Below are 14,323 nucleotides of genomic sequence, written 5' to 3'. Positions count from 1 at the left end.
CGCTGTGTTAATAGAGCATTAACGTAAGCGTCCGCGTTGATTCGCGAAAACAACATCTCGCAAAAATGTTTGTGACCTCGTCATTCGCGAAAATATCTGTTCACGAAAATAACAGCGTATACAGTAGTGCGCTATTTTCAGAATCTCGAGCTTGGATTTTCATAACCTGATGACCAAATAGCATGCTGTTTGATAATATGAAAGCTAAGCTCGAGAAAATTTCTCGACCGAAACTCGGGTAATTTCCGAAATAGCAGGATGATTTGTAAACTGGGCCGCTATTTGATAATGTCAGTTCGCCTCAAGAACTTAGCGCGATACATCCCATCATGCCTAGCGTGTGTGACCAGATTGATCGAGGCAACCTGCACATAAATTGCAGGTTATTTTTTGAAGGTGCACACTCTACCAATGCTGTTTGGGCATGCTCAGCTTTTGAATGAGCATGAAAAAATAGCATGCTATTGTGTGAACGCGGAAAAAATCTTGAGCTTGGATTTTCATCGGGCTGATGTGAAAATGCCTGATGAAAGCTCATGTCTTTTTGAAATATGTATAAAAAATGATGTATTGCATGTCAGTATTATATGAATATAATCACAAAATTATTTCAGTTTCTGTTCAATGATGTAGGAAGCAATTTGCTTGCAAATTTGTCTACTTCATTCACATGCAATTATTGCACAAAATTAATGACCCATCCAGTGTGTCGGAATACATTATAATTTGGTAGTATAGCTTCGGCCTGATTGTAGAAGGTGTTATACTTAAATATAAATGAGTAAGACTTCCATCAAGCACAGCAAAGAACAACAAAGCATGCATGTCATGTCACCCCTAGTGCCTCTGGCTGATTGAGGCAAGCTCATGTCAAGAGACAGGTACTCTATAGTTCTCTATCTATTTACATAGAGAACATAATTTCAGGCTAGAAATCATACCCTGACCTTATTGTTACTTGTGGAATATCATGCTTTGACACAAGCTTTTGGATTCTTTGTTATACCCACACCTGGTCCAGTCTCTTAGAGTCTGTGTTCTGCTGTTTACTTCAGAATAACCCCAGGAAGCCTGTTTTAGCAAAAATGTTGAAACCTTCAATTCTAAGTATAATTCCTTTCTTTTCTTTTCTTTTCTTTTCTTCTGTATTTAAAGCCACTGTTTACAGATGAAAAAAAAAAACAGCTTCAGTGCTTCAAAGTAGTTCTAATATGTGATTTAGAGATCAAAACAACCAATGTAGAAATGTTAATCAGTATAATCAAAGTGAAGTATTGTTAGATATACAAAATGTGAACAATAGTTTTATTCAAATCTTGTACAATAAACCATCAACAGTTATTGTTTATTGAGAAAATTAGTGGTATCTTGTTATATTTGTGGCTTTATTGCAAAATTTTTGTTTGGTAGGGTGTTTCGTGATACAACTGAACTATACGTATGCATCAGATGTGATAACTCGGAAAATTTTTTAAATCACTGCTCCCAATGGTAAACAGTGGCTGTAAAAGATGTGAAGGCGCAAGACGGTATGTTGAAAGTGTCTATAGTGGTTTACATAGCAACTTCATGAATTTGAGTTGAGTATCATGGATCATGGGTTGTGAACTCCTGTTCTAGAAAAAAAAAATGTTATGGACTCACAATGAAAATTGTTTGTAATGTAGCAATTTGTCGTCACCATTTTTGATAACGTGAAATATCTACATGATAAAGCCATTTAGAATGCTTGTATACACATATTCAGAGAGTAATGTTTCCACAATGGTCACCCTGGTTCTGATGATACACATTGTGACAGCATCATATTTTTACTCTCTCACTACTCATTTCTTCTTGTGCTTTTATTTGCTACCATCCAGGATGTGCGTTTGTCAAATTCAGCACAAGAAAAGAAGCTGCTGGTGCCATTAACAGTATCAATCTGTCGGTAAGTTGTATGACTCACCTATCTCATTCCTCAATGTGTGCAGTGTTATACAGGTATTTCAAGAAATGATAGAAGAAATGTTTCTTAATACTGCTTGCTACTTCATATTAGCACTAACACAGAGACTTACAAACATCGACATGCATAGTCCAAATTATACAATGGTAGTCATGAGAGTCCTCATCATCATTGGGCAAGTGCCATCAGAGTCAACGTATGTTTGACTCTCATTGTGAGATAGTAAATACATTGCAGTGCACTCTCTCCCATGAGGTAAGGTTAGAAGTTGACTGTCTGGGTCCGACACCACATGGAAATTCCAAGTACAGAGAAGGGCAAGATATGGAAATAACTCATTGAAGAAGAGCAAACCGTATGCATCACTAGTTTCACAACGTCTTTTGCCCCTACTTTCCTAGTGGCGATTAAAGGGGAATAATACTAAAAAATATATGTGAATTGAGTGAATGCAGTAATAAGAAGTACACACTCCCTTGACTTGTTACTGACATGTGGTAATGGTAATATTATTCCTCCTGCTTTCTAAAAGTGGTCAGTCAAGTGTTCTTTAATTATGCTAGAAAAATGTAAACATGCCTAATTCTCATTATATTTTCTTTATATCATTGTCCTGCAGTGATGTCACAAACTGCTTTAGTCTTCACATCCAGTGATAGCAGCACAGAAACTTTAAGGATTCATAACTTTTGAAGAGATTGTCTGATTTTCTTCAAACTCTGCTGATGTGTTCTAATAATATTGCTGCATTCACTCAGTCCACATAATTATTTTAGCACCATATCCCTTTAAGATACCTACTGAACCCTGTCGCTGATGTAAAAGGATAAAGTAAAATGTGAAACGTAATACGTCTAGGATGACAATTAATAGTAATTGCTACCTGTAGAGTTTATGGTGTGGGATAATATTGTCTTTCTGTTTAACATAGATGTGCCACCAACTCGAGATATATCACGTGCTGCATGATTTTTATGTGTGAGCAAAAATAGATTTATATCACCAAACAGACTAGTTGGATGTTTTCCAGATATGATGAATGATTAAAGACTGACAAACCCATAAAAATCCCTGCTACAGTATAATTATGTATGTCCCAAATCACAAACAACAAAGTTTTTGTCAGATTTTCAAGTAGTAGATAAACTGGACAACAGGTAATTTTAATAATACATACATTCTAGCATCTCCTGGCCTTAAGTTATTGCTTGTTTCACATAATGCTTAGAACCCCCCCCCCCCCCCCAAAAAAAAAAAAAATGATGAAGATTGATATAACATATTAGATTATAAAGGGGGAGGGCGTAAGAGAGAGAGAAAAGAGAGAGAGAAGAGAGAGAGAGAGAGAGAGAGCATGATACCTCAATTCTGTGACATTATCATCAAAATATCAATCATACATGCTCATTTTAGAAAGGAGCATAGAAAGGAGCATAGCTCCATTATTAGTCTTCACCTCACTGCCTAGGGCCAGGTTGGTAGTCTGTTTTGAGTTGAGCCTAGTTTGAGTTTATATTTACAACAATACCAGATCTAAGAACAAAATATTCGTCTGTTCTTAACAATACCAAGAAGAGCAAATGAGATAGAGGATATGAATGTGAATATAGAGATAACAAAAGAATGCAAGGAGCATGACATACATGTATTAAACTAAGAATGATATGGAAAAATGATTTTAAGTTCATTTATTTACAAGTGAAAAAGGTGAATGTTATATTGTTTTTAAAAGGAATCACAAGGTTCTATCTTTGGCAAGATTTAATAGAAAAAATAAATAGATAAAACTGTAGTATATTCTTTAAACCAGATTATGTGTACAAAAGGTAAATACAGAACAAAGACACACACACACACACACACACACACAAATAGATGTAGCTCTTATGAATTATATAAAACCACTGTTTGAGAGCATTAATGTTTTTCTTGATTATTTATATTTTATACAAATTCATCAATCATGACATGAGATATTTATGCTATTCTACTTAAACTCTTTAAAAGTCACATTTCATCAAGAATGTTCAAATGAGTAATCAATCTCTTTCTGAAAGCACCTCTGATTTTTCCACTCTGTAGATCATTTGGTTTGTGATTGCAAAGTTTCACTCCCATGAAAGATGCTGAAAACTGACTTGTGTTCTTTTGCATATTAGGAGGTAATACTGACCATAATCTTTGCATGTTGTGGTCTGTCGCTTCGCAGTATTCTTTTAAAGAGTGTGGTAAATTTCAGTGTTAAAAATCCTAAATGAATATGGACTGATAAAAAATGAAATGTGTACACACTCAATATTTTCAATGTTTGAAACAGTGGACCTGAATGGATACCTCTCAGACTGAAAATTATTGCTCTACCAGCCAAATTTTGGGTCAAGAAAATGCAGTTTAATATTTCCGGGGGACATTTCCCCAGAACTCCTGTCAAGGACATAGCTAGGGAGACTATCTAAAATACCTTGTGAATATCATTGTGTATCAGTTTCATATACAATAAAAGAGAATAAAGTAGAAAATGGAAGAGTAAAGTCTCTAAAGGGAGAAGGTTTTACATAAAGTGAAGTATTCCTAGGTCTCAAACAGTATTGATTTTATCAGAGCATGATGTAACATATACTGTTCCATCACTGGATTTATTACGATAAAAGGCATGTGGAATGTGCCTGATAGATAGAACATGCTTATCTTTAAAATCTTTGAAGGTTTCCGTGACGACAGAACATTTTGTAGTAGAGTGCTTCATGGTGCACCACGTATTCTTTCTTGTATGTGGCTCTGAAGAGGGCCTACCCATCCCCGACATGTCAGCAAGTATGTTCTTGCTGTTTTCAAGAGAAATGGCAAAAACATGCTTGCTGAAACATCAAGAGTGGTAGGACCTTATCTGGGCCACATACATACCCAAGAAAGAATATGTGGGTGCACTGTGAAGCCCTCTACTACTAAATGCTTTTCTTTATTTCACTGCAACTTGAAAGTCTATCTTTATTTCACCACAAATTATGAATTCAAAGACATTGAAAGCTTGAAGGGATCAGAAAACAGGACAGTCACCTTGTTTAAAAAAAAAATTATATTGCAGATGACTGTGATTAGTGATGAAAGGGACATTTTTAGGATTAATTACCAACGGTGATCTCAAAGCAGCATGAAGAATTATCTTACAGTCAACAATATGAGTAGTACATTCAATGTGATGATCAAGAGTCATAGGCATGTTTCATATTTAGAAATATCCATGAAAGTTTGAGACAAAGCTGTTAAGTATTCACATACACACACACACTTACACTCACTCACATCCTCACACTCAAATGCTCAAAGGGCTCAACTTGGCCTACAGTGGTTGTAGCTACTACTTACTTCTGGCATAAGTTACCAATCTGTGTTCTAATCTTTGTAATTGTGTTTATCGGGATCTCCTGGAGTTTATCCAGAGCCTGAATAGTGCTTTGCAAGTGATTTGTGTCACTGCTGGAATCTTTCGCTAAGTTGCATAGACAACCATGGCAGGAATTTCAGCTACTTGGTCCAGTTATTCTGATCGCTGAATTTACAGTCTTTGTTAATGTTATTTCCAGATGGAAGTACACTAAATGCAAAATATTAACTGTATACACCGAATATTTTGTGAGTTTTTTGTGAATTCGCGAGTCTGGTGCTATTCGCGAATTTAAAAACATGCGAAAATATTGAGTCTGACCCTGACATCAATGTGACGTGCACACATACGTTTCTCCATTCAGTACTGCACTCCACAATCACAAATTTAACCACTCGCGAAATTGTCAGGAAGTCCTGATTCGCGAAAAATTAGACTCACTAAATATATGGCGTATACAGTATTTGTTGGTGACAAGACTAACACATTCCCCCAGAGCAAAGCTATATGACAAACCCATGTTAAACCATATACAATTGCTTTTTCTCATGCACATACAATGTATTATATACATACATAAATGTATGCCATTGCTCACACACATATTTGTGTTTATGTGTATGATATATATATATATATATTATATGTGCATGTGCACACATGTATGTATGTGTGTGTGTGTGTGTGTGTGTGTGTGTGTGTGTGTGTGTGTGTGTGGGTAGGAGGGTGTGTTTGAGGAAGAGAAGTCAGTGCCTTTGTAGAATGCAACCTTCCCATGGACAGTAGCAGGTGGATGAACAAAGGGCAGGAAATAAAGGCAAAGTGTATAGAGAAATTACTTTATTCAGACATGAATTTCCTGTTCTCACTGATCACCACCAGCACAACTATTTTGGTTCATGTTTGGTACATTGAAAGAAAAAGAGCATTATTATTGCAGTAGCAGAAGTAGAGAATATGAGCATGCTTGACATGTGGATAGGCATGTGGGATGTAATGACACTGTGCTAGTAGTATGTCTTGTTTGCTACACATTACAGTGACTGTGTCCAAGACTGTAAGCCTTACTGGAGGGTCTTGGAATGACAGTGAAGATTTCTCACCTGCTGTCAAGTTAGATGTTGACTCAGAGAATAATCTATATAAAAGATGCAAAAGCTACATACCGTCACATATTTGCAAATGAAATTTCATTGATGCATGATAACCATAGAATATACACAAAATGTATGTATAATTCAAAATTTATACTTTTTAGACAAATTATTAATGTGTCACCACTGGCCTTCTGATTGCTCTTTGAAAGAAAGTTGAGAAGTCATTGTTATCAATGTAGAAACACAAGCACAGTGTAGAAACGATAACTCTATTGTTCAAGCTAGCACACTTGCTGTGTGGAAATTTGGCTGTTATTTTCATATAAAAGGTAGAAAAAGAATGTCAGAAAAAAATGACAATCAGTTGCTGACAACCTGTCTGTAATGCATGTATAATTGTGACGCTCATTTTCATTACCTCTGTATCTGTAGGCATCTGATTGAAAAGTGTGTCACAACATTAGTCCTTCTCCAAGGGAAGGTAGACGAGCGTCAAATTTTCTCAAGTAATCTGTTCATGCTGCTAGTAGGTCCAGGGGAATTCTCTCTGGTGGGATGTGCTGGAGGCACTCTTTTTAGTTGTCATGTTATGTGCCCGGGATGCTGAATCAGGGAATCGAAGAATGCAGGATTTTGTTGTTATTGGTTTTTTTTTTTTAATTTATGTCTTTTATCTGTATAAGTGTATTTGCATCTCTCTGTGTCTGTCTCTCTCCATCTCTCCTCATATTTCTTCCTTCTCCCCTTGTTCATCCAAAGAGACAGTTCATGCTTGTCCTCCATACAAAATGTCCATTTCTCTTGACTGATGCACACTTCTGGTTTTTAGATGGGGTAACAAAAAACTAAATATTCAGTGCAGTGTGAGTAATATGTAGATGGTATTTTTTTTGTGTGTGTGTGTGTGTGTGTGTATGTGTGTGTGTGTGATATCATGGTGTGTCTGTGGACATGTTTGTGCATATGTGCCTATCTGAAGCATTCAGGAACCTCAGTACATTAATTCTTTATGTTTCCTGTTGGATTAGTGTAATTATGCAAAGCCCATTAACCGTACATGTTGCCATAACAACTTGAAGAACCCCTTTTCCTGAGCACCTCTCATGATGAATATGTCCAAAAGCCTGGACAAATTCCCCTAATGCATACTGTATATACACTGAGGGGAGAGAGCAGCATTGCCAAGAACAAGATCAGATTTTGAGTTCCACCATTGTTGTCATAGTTATCAGGAGCATCTTTACAGCAATAAGAAATATATGTTTTGACAGGGCAGCTGAAAATGTTAGTTTCATATGCCATGGTTTGGCTCATGCAAGAAATATAATATATCTAGATATCAAACTATACAGTTCCACCACTGTATTTTTCCAGAGCATCTGTGCAGCAATAGGAAATATACATTACTATTTTGACAAGGCAGCTAAGATTGTAAGCTTTATTTCCCATGATATGAGTTGTGCAAGAAATTGATTAGTTAGAAGTAGGTATGAAGGTTCAGGAGTGCCATGCTGTATTTGTGTACAAAGAATTTAACGTCAGAATGTATGCCAAAAAAAGAAATTGTGTCATGATGCTGATTCATAGGAATGAAATTAACATCAACACTGTATGTTTATAAGCCATCTTAGCCAAGAGATGGGATTATTTGTGCATTAGACTTGTTAGTGACTGCATTACCATGCATGCGAGCATAAAATAAGATATGACAAGGGCTCATTGAGCAGAAGGCAAATATGCTGAACACAAACCTATATACACTACTACCCATTTAACACATATCCCAAAAGGATAGCTGCCTTGCCACCAGTAAAAATGTTATCTAAAGTTTTTTGAAAGGTGACTCTGATAGCAAAATATCATATTCAAATGTATTATGGTACATTGATGACTTAAGCACTGAAAACTACATTGTATACGTAAAATCTTTTACGCAGGCCCAAGGCAACTAGGACTCTGCTCTGAACTTAAGAATTTAAGCCTTTCAGTACTGGTTTTTTTTTTTTAAGGCCAAGTAACAATTTCTTGATATTGTCATGGTAACATTATGTACCACATTTGGCAGTGTCCCAAAATGCCTTTCATATGACACATTCTGCAGCTGAAGTCATGTAATTAAGTTTCTAGCGTGCATTTCTAGTGCACTCCATTCTCTCTACCTTTTTTACTTATCTGACACAAACCATCGAACTTGAGGCATCAAAGCAGAGTTGTGGTTGTTGTTGTTTCTTTTTACAGTTGAACCTCTCGTATCCGGACAAGTCGGGACCGGGGCTCATCCGGATAAGGGATTTGGCCGGATACGGGAGACTCAATGCTTTATACATGTACATATACATACACATGTACTGATGTAGCCCATTGTAGTACCACATGTAGTAATGTGTTTACTGCAACCTTTTCATTGTTACACTCAGTAACAGACCCCAAAATAGAGGTTCGTGTTTGCAAGAATGAAATCATTTTCTTTTATAAATTGTTCAATATAATTCGTTGCTCAGCCAATGACTCAAAACAATGCATGTCTATCTAGTCATATCGACGGCTGTGTATGGACCTATATGTGGCAGTGCAATATGAGAGGACTCGAGCGCATAATCTGTCCATGTTCTTGCGATGATTTGGGGATGTTTGGGGATGTTAAAATGTCTGAAGGTAAGCAATTTGGAAGGAAATTTGATGTAATGTATGTTAATCATATTGGAAGTAATATGTAATTCATGTGTGTTTGTGTACGAGTTCTCAAGGAGTTGAAAATCCCCCTTTCCTCCCGTAATTATTAAAAAAAAAATCACGGCGAGATTGCGTCCGTATAATAGAGAGATCCGGATAAAGGGAGGCCGGATAAGAGAGGTTCAACTGTACTTACTTGAGCCAAGGACTAAAATAATCTATAATTGCAATCACTTTTCATCGGTAGTTTGTTAATTTTTGTCTTTTGCTTTAAAACTAATCATTGGACATTGACCAAACTTTGCAGGAATCATGCTTAAGGACAGGGGATATCAAATTTTTCTAATGGTGCAGGTGATCCCATGAGGAATGAAGGGTAAGGCCAAGAAGTGTTAAAGTGTGTAAATTTCCAAGGTTTTCTTTTCCTGATCAGGTAATAGTACAGCCAATTCACACAGCATTTAGATAGTCTTTCAAGTATTTGATATACTCTCCTCATAGAAATGGAAGTGAGGACTTAATTCAACACATACAAAGTGTGTAGGGGTGGTAGGAGAAAGTATATACCCTGAAAAGTAACTTTGTGACATGGAAGTGCACCTGTAGAGATACCACCAGTGTGCTCATTGTTCATCAGTTTCTTCCATAGTGTACATAAACTGATTTAATACCTGGTACTTACAGAGTTCATTCCCTGACAAACTCTGTAAATATCCTGTTTGTGTGTATGTGTTTGTGTTTTCCTTGTGTGCATCCGCTCATTGCAGCTGTTACAAAATCATCAAAGTCATACTCTGGCAAACGTGAATGCGGTATGCATGCTATGTACCGTATGTGCAAATACATCGCATCTTGTCTCAAGGTCAATAGCACAATCAGGGTATGCAAATGCGTAACATTTGAAAAATGAAAAATCTTGGCGAAAATGCTTTTTTTGCTGCTTTTTATATCTGATTATACAAATTTTCATTTCATGTACAAAAAGAGTGAAAATTTTGAATTTATATGCGCATAAATTAGCATTTTAATTAGGGATGTCAAATTACATTAAAATGACTGATATATTGCAAAAATTCATTAAAAAAAGAGAAATGTTTTTTTCTTATGAAATTCCTTTTATATACTTCTGATAACTACCTCTTTCATTCACCACTAGTACATTACCATGACATATCATAAAATAAAAATTAATGCCATATTTTAAGTAATCAAAATGGACACTCGATTTTGTAGGCATAACTCTGAATTCATTTAAAACCACTTTCATATATTTGATAATATTTCACATTTGGCATAGAGTTCAGAGGTGAAACTTTCAGGAATAGATAACAGACATACGTCAGCCATTATTACAAAGTTTCACGAAATTAGAGCTGGTACACAAGTATGTGGGAAGATATGATATTTTTCATCAAAAATTCATATCTAAGGATTGACCTTAAGTATTCATATATATGCGCATAATGTTTGGGTCCATTCTCATGTGTGTAAACATAGATGGAGTAATTATATGAGATTTATGTTGACTTGAGTTGATATCCAAGCTGTGACAATAGAAAAATGGGTATTTAGCCCAAATAATGTGTTTTTGCTAATGACATAGAGTGAATAAGCATTGAAATAAGAACACTACACACTCTATGACCTTGATGCAGTAGGGAGTGGGCCCGGATCAGTATTTTTTTTCCTCAGCAATTTATAAGTGTATAAAAATATAAGTTCTCATTGTTCAAACTTGCTAAAATTTTCACACAATAGACTACTACATATGCACAATCCGTGGCTAAAATGCAAAGGATATTGAATAAAAGGAACAGATTCTTTCATGTTGTCAAATAAGGATGTAGATCACTGAAAATACTAAAAAATGGCCGCACTCATTTTCCTCAGCATTTGAAGATGGCTCAAAACTCAAAACCGGCTGAACTTTTATTAGCAAACAGTACACCAAATTGTAGTGTGTTTTCAGTACTTTCAGAAAAAGTAGAAATATAAGTTGTTTCTCCATGTATAGCTGCACAGCATGGGTTAAAAGGTCAGAAGGTCATGTAAATTAGCCAGCATTACACTCCTACCATGAAAATACTTTAGACCTCATGACTTTCTCCAGCAAAAAGGCCCACTGTTTTTTATTGCATTTAAGGACGTTCCTCAGTTGAAGTGAAGTCCATGTCATTTTCTTCAAACTTTCCATACCGTAACTTTGACCCATCCGAAGCCCAAATATGTAAATAAAACCATAGGATCATGTACTTGTTTTTCTTCTACAAGACTTTGAAGAATATGACTAATGTGCCGTCCTGTACCAAAATGATAGCGTTACAGGATCAAGACCATGATTGGCAACAAAATATGCAATGACAAACTTAAATCCCCATAATTCTTTCAAAATCCACGTTATTTTCTCCAAATTTGCAAGAATTGCAGAAAAAGGTACCCAAAACGAGGAAAAGGTTTTAAAGTAAGGGTTTATTCTCTCATTCTTGAGCAAACAGCGCCCTCACGCGGCAGAAAACACCGAAATCTCTCAAATCCTTCTCATCGACGTTTTCTGTTAGGGGTGGGCAAAAGGACAAGGTTCATAAAACTTATGCTGTACATTCAAAACCCATGTCAAATTCACGAAACTTTACCAAATTGTAGACAGAGGATTACTTATTCCAGAAAAACAATCAAAAGTGGGGGTTCATGTGCTTGTTTTTGTGCTAGGAGCGCCCCTGTGCGACATATATCATCGTAAGTCCCCAAAATCTGGTCAGGAACCTTTGCAGGGATGCCCTGACAGGGTGGGTTCTTAAAACTTATGCTGTACATTCAAAACCCATGTCAAATTCATGAAAACTGACCAAATTGTAGAAAGAGGCTTACTAATACCAGAAAAATAATCAAAAGTGGGGGTTCATGTGCTCGTTTTTGTGCTAGCAGCGCCCCCATGTGACATATACTACAGTAAGACCCCAAAATCTGGTCAGGAACCTATCCAGGGACGTCCTGTAACGCGTACAGTCGGCACGCGAGCCGAGCGAGGCCGCCCAGCGCGGCTGCCCGGCGTGGCCGCGGTGGGGAGCTGTCGGGTATCCGTACGTACACGTACCACACTCTAGCTCTCGATCTACTAGCAGCTGCTCAGCTCAGCTAGCTCAGCTCATCACTCGTGCGTGCGCTTCTACGCTCTTTGTTACGTCACTGACACCTGCGCAGCTAGGATGCGCACAAACTCAACTGAGGAACGTCCTTAAGGAATGCTAGGAAAAAATCCATTAATTTGATACCAAACACATAGGGAAAGTCTTAAAATTCAGACCTCAAATCTTGATTTTATGTAAGTCATAAAACAGTTTTTTTGATGCATTACATGGGTTTTTGGAGACTTTTTGGTAAGTAACCTTCAGTAATTAACAGTAAATGAGAGAAAATCATCAATTCTCTGTCCACATGTGATAACTGATGTCTAAATGTGCTGCATGTGAATTTTGAAGTCAGTTGGTGCATTATTTTAAAAGTTACAACAGTTTAAAGTGAGAAAACCATAATTGCACTCCCTGATTGTGCTTATCACCTCAATACAGTGCCAAGGATTGCATACATTTTATGATGAATGTAACAAATCTAGTGGAGTTTCAACTTCCATTCTGATTTCACGCTTTTGTATGTGTACATATCTATGCTCATGCAACATGCCGTATGATAAAGCTGATAGCATTCAATTCAATTCAATTAATTTGTTCAATTCCACCAAGAAAACAAAGTACAGAAATTGTAATATCTCAGTATTGGGTGAAGACAAGAAATCAATGATTACACAAACATGACAGATAGCTAAAAAGAGTTAACATATACTAGTACATGAGGTGGAAAAGATAGGAGTCCTGCTGAGAAGCAAAGCTTGTAAATTGCAGAAACTCCTATTTACAAATACAAAACAAAACAAATAAAAAAACACCAGATACACAAGACTGGAAAATTCAGCCTGACAACTATGTACAATATATACATACAATATGCGAAAATGAAATGATAATTGTGGGGGGGGGGGGAGAAAGCACACTAACTGATGTTAAAAGAAAAAAAATGTATTTAAAACAGAATACGGGATTGAATAATGGGAAGGAAAAAAAAATAACTTGGACTTGAACACACAGTTACAGGGACAAGAGTAAAGAGGGTGAAATAAAGGCAATGACTTACAAGATATCCAGTGCTTAACTAAGATGTAGCTCAGCATTAATCAATGAAAAAAAAAAATGTCAACCAATAAAGCAGATTATATCAAAAAGCCTACATATATCTGATTATTCATAAAGATGTGAAATTTAACACGCAGCCCTATTTAAAGATTACAATTTATGGAACTTTATCAACAGTGGAAACACATGTATGTATTCCCTCTGACAAATTTCAGTGTAAAGATAAAAATATATATATACAGGTTCAAATTTCAATACACAGAAGGTCAAAATATTTGACACAAGTTGTATGTCACACAAATCTTTCGTACAGTAGGACCTCAGTAAATAACAATTTGAAAAAGGTCCCAATTGCTATTCATAAAACAGACTCACATTAAGCACAAAAATGTATATTTATAACTATTAGCATGCATGGCATATAAACAATGTATATTGTGTAAGTATTTGATCCAGCATCAAATAGTGAGTGTGCCTGTGCCATGTAGCAAAGTTTCCAAGTAGAAGAATGCTAGGCCACCTATAATGCATAGTGCACCTGAACCAGCCATTGGCCATTCAGGCAAGCCATTGTACACATGCATACTACACCCTAAGATCTACACAAAAATATCCAACTTGTGTAATTGACACCTATCGATAGTGCCTGTCAATTTAAGATGCATACACGTTTTAGTGCAATTTGGAATATTCTTCTTTTCACTATTTCTGTTTGTAAAGAGCTTTACACTCATATTTTCAGGAAACATTTTTAGAATAGTGTTCTTCCATGTCAGAAAGTTAATTGTCAGGGTACTGTAAAACACTTTCGCGAATTGGAGCCGACGCCTTCGCGGCATAAAATATTTGCGAGTTGCCTCTAACATTCAATGCATATAGTGTAGACAAGAACTTTCGTGTGCATTTTAATTTTGTGAATCTTGGCTCTTGCGAAATTAAAATGCACGCGAACATTCCTTGTTTTACCGTATTGATACTCTTTAAAATTGGGCTCAAAGCATAAACTTAACCTTTTCTTTATTCAAAATGCATG

At 36.3% G+C, this 14,323-nt stretch overlaps 1 protein-coding gene across 1 annotated transcript in view; it reads left to right on the top strand.

Annotated features, from left to right (window-relative positions):
- LOC139740101 (CUGBP Elav-like family member 3-A) overlaps positions 1-14,323 on the top strand; it is a 206,999-nt gene that overhangs the window by 127,305 nt on the left and 65,371 nt on the right. The window contains 1 exon segment of the mRNA XM_071650687.1: positions 1,863-1,930. Within this exon segment, the coding sequence (XP_071506788.1) occupies positions 1,863-1,930 (68 nt within the window).

This window comes from Diadema antillarum, unplaced genomic scaffold (assembly GCF_040938485.1).
Source record: "Diadema antillarum isolate AM-2024a unplaced genomic scaffold, OU_Dant_1.0 seq00000835_RagTag, whole genome shotgun sequence".
NCBI classification, from domain to species: Eukaryota; Metazoa; Echinodermata; class Echinoidea; order Diadematoida; family Diadematidae; genus Diadema; species Diadema antillarum.
Note: the sequence above shows the minus strand (reverse complement) of the source record. Positions and strands in the feature narration are given on the sequence as shown.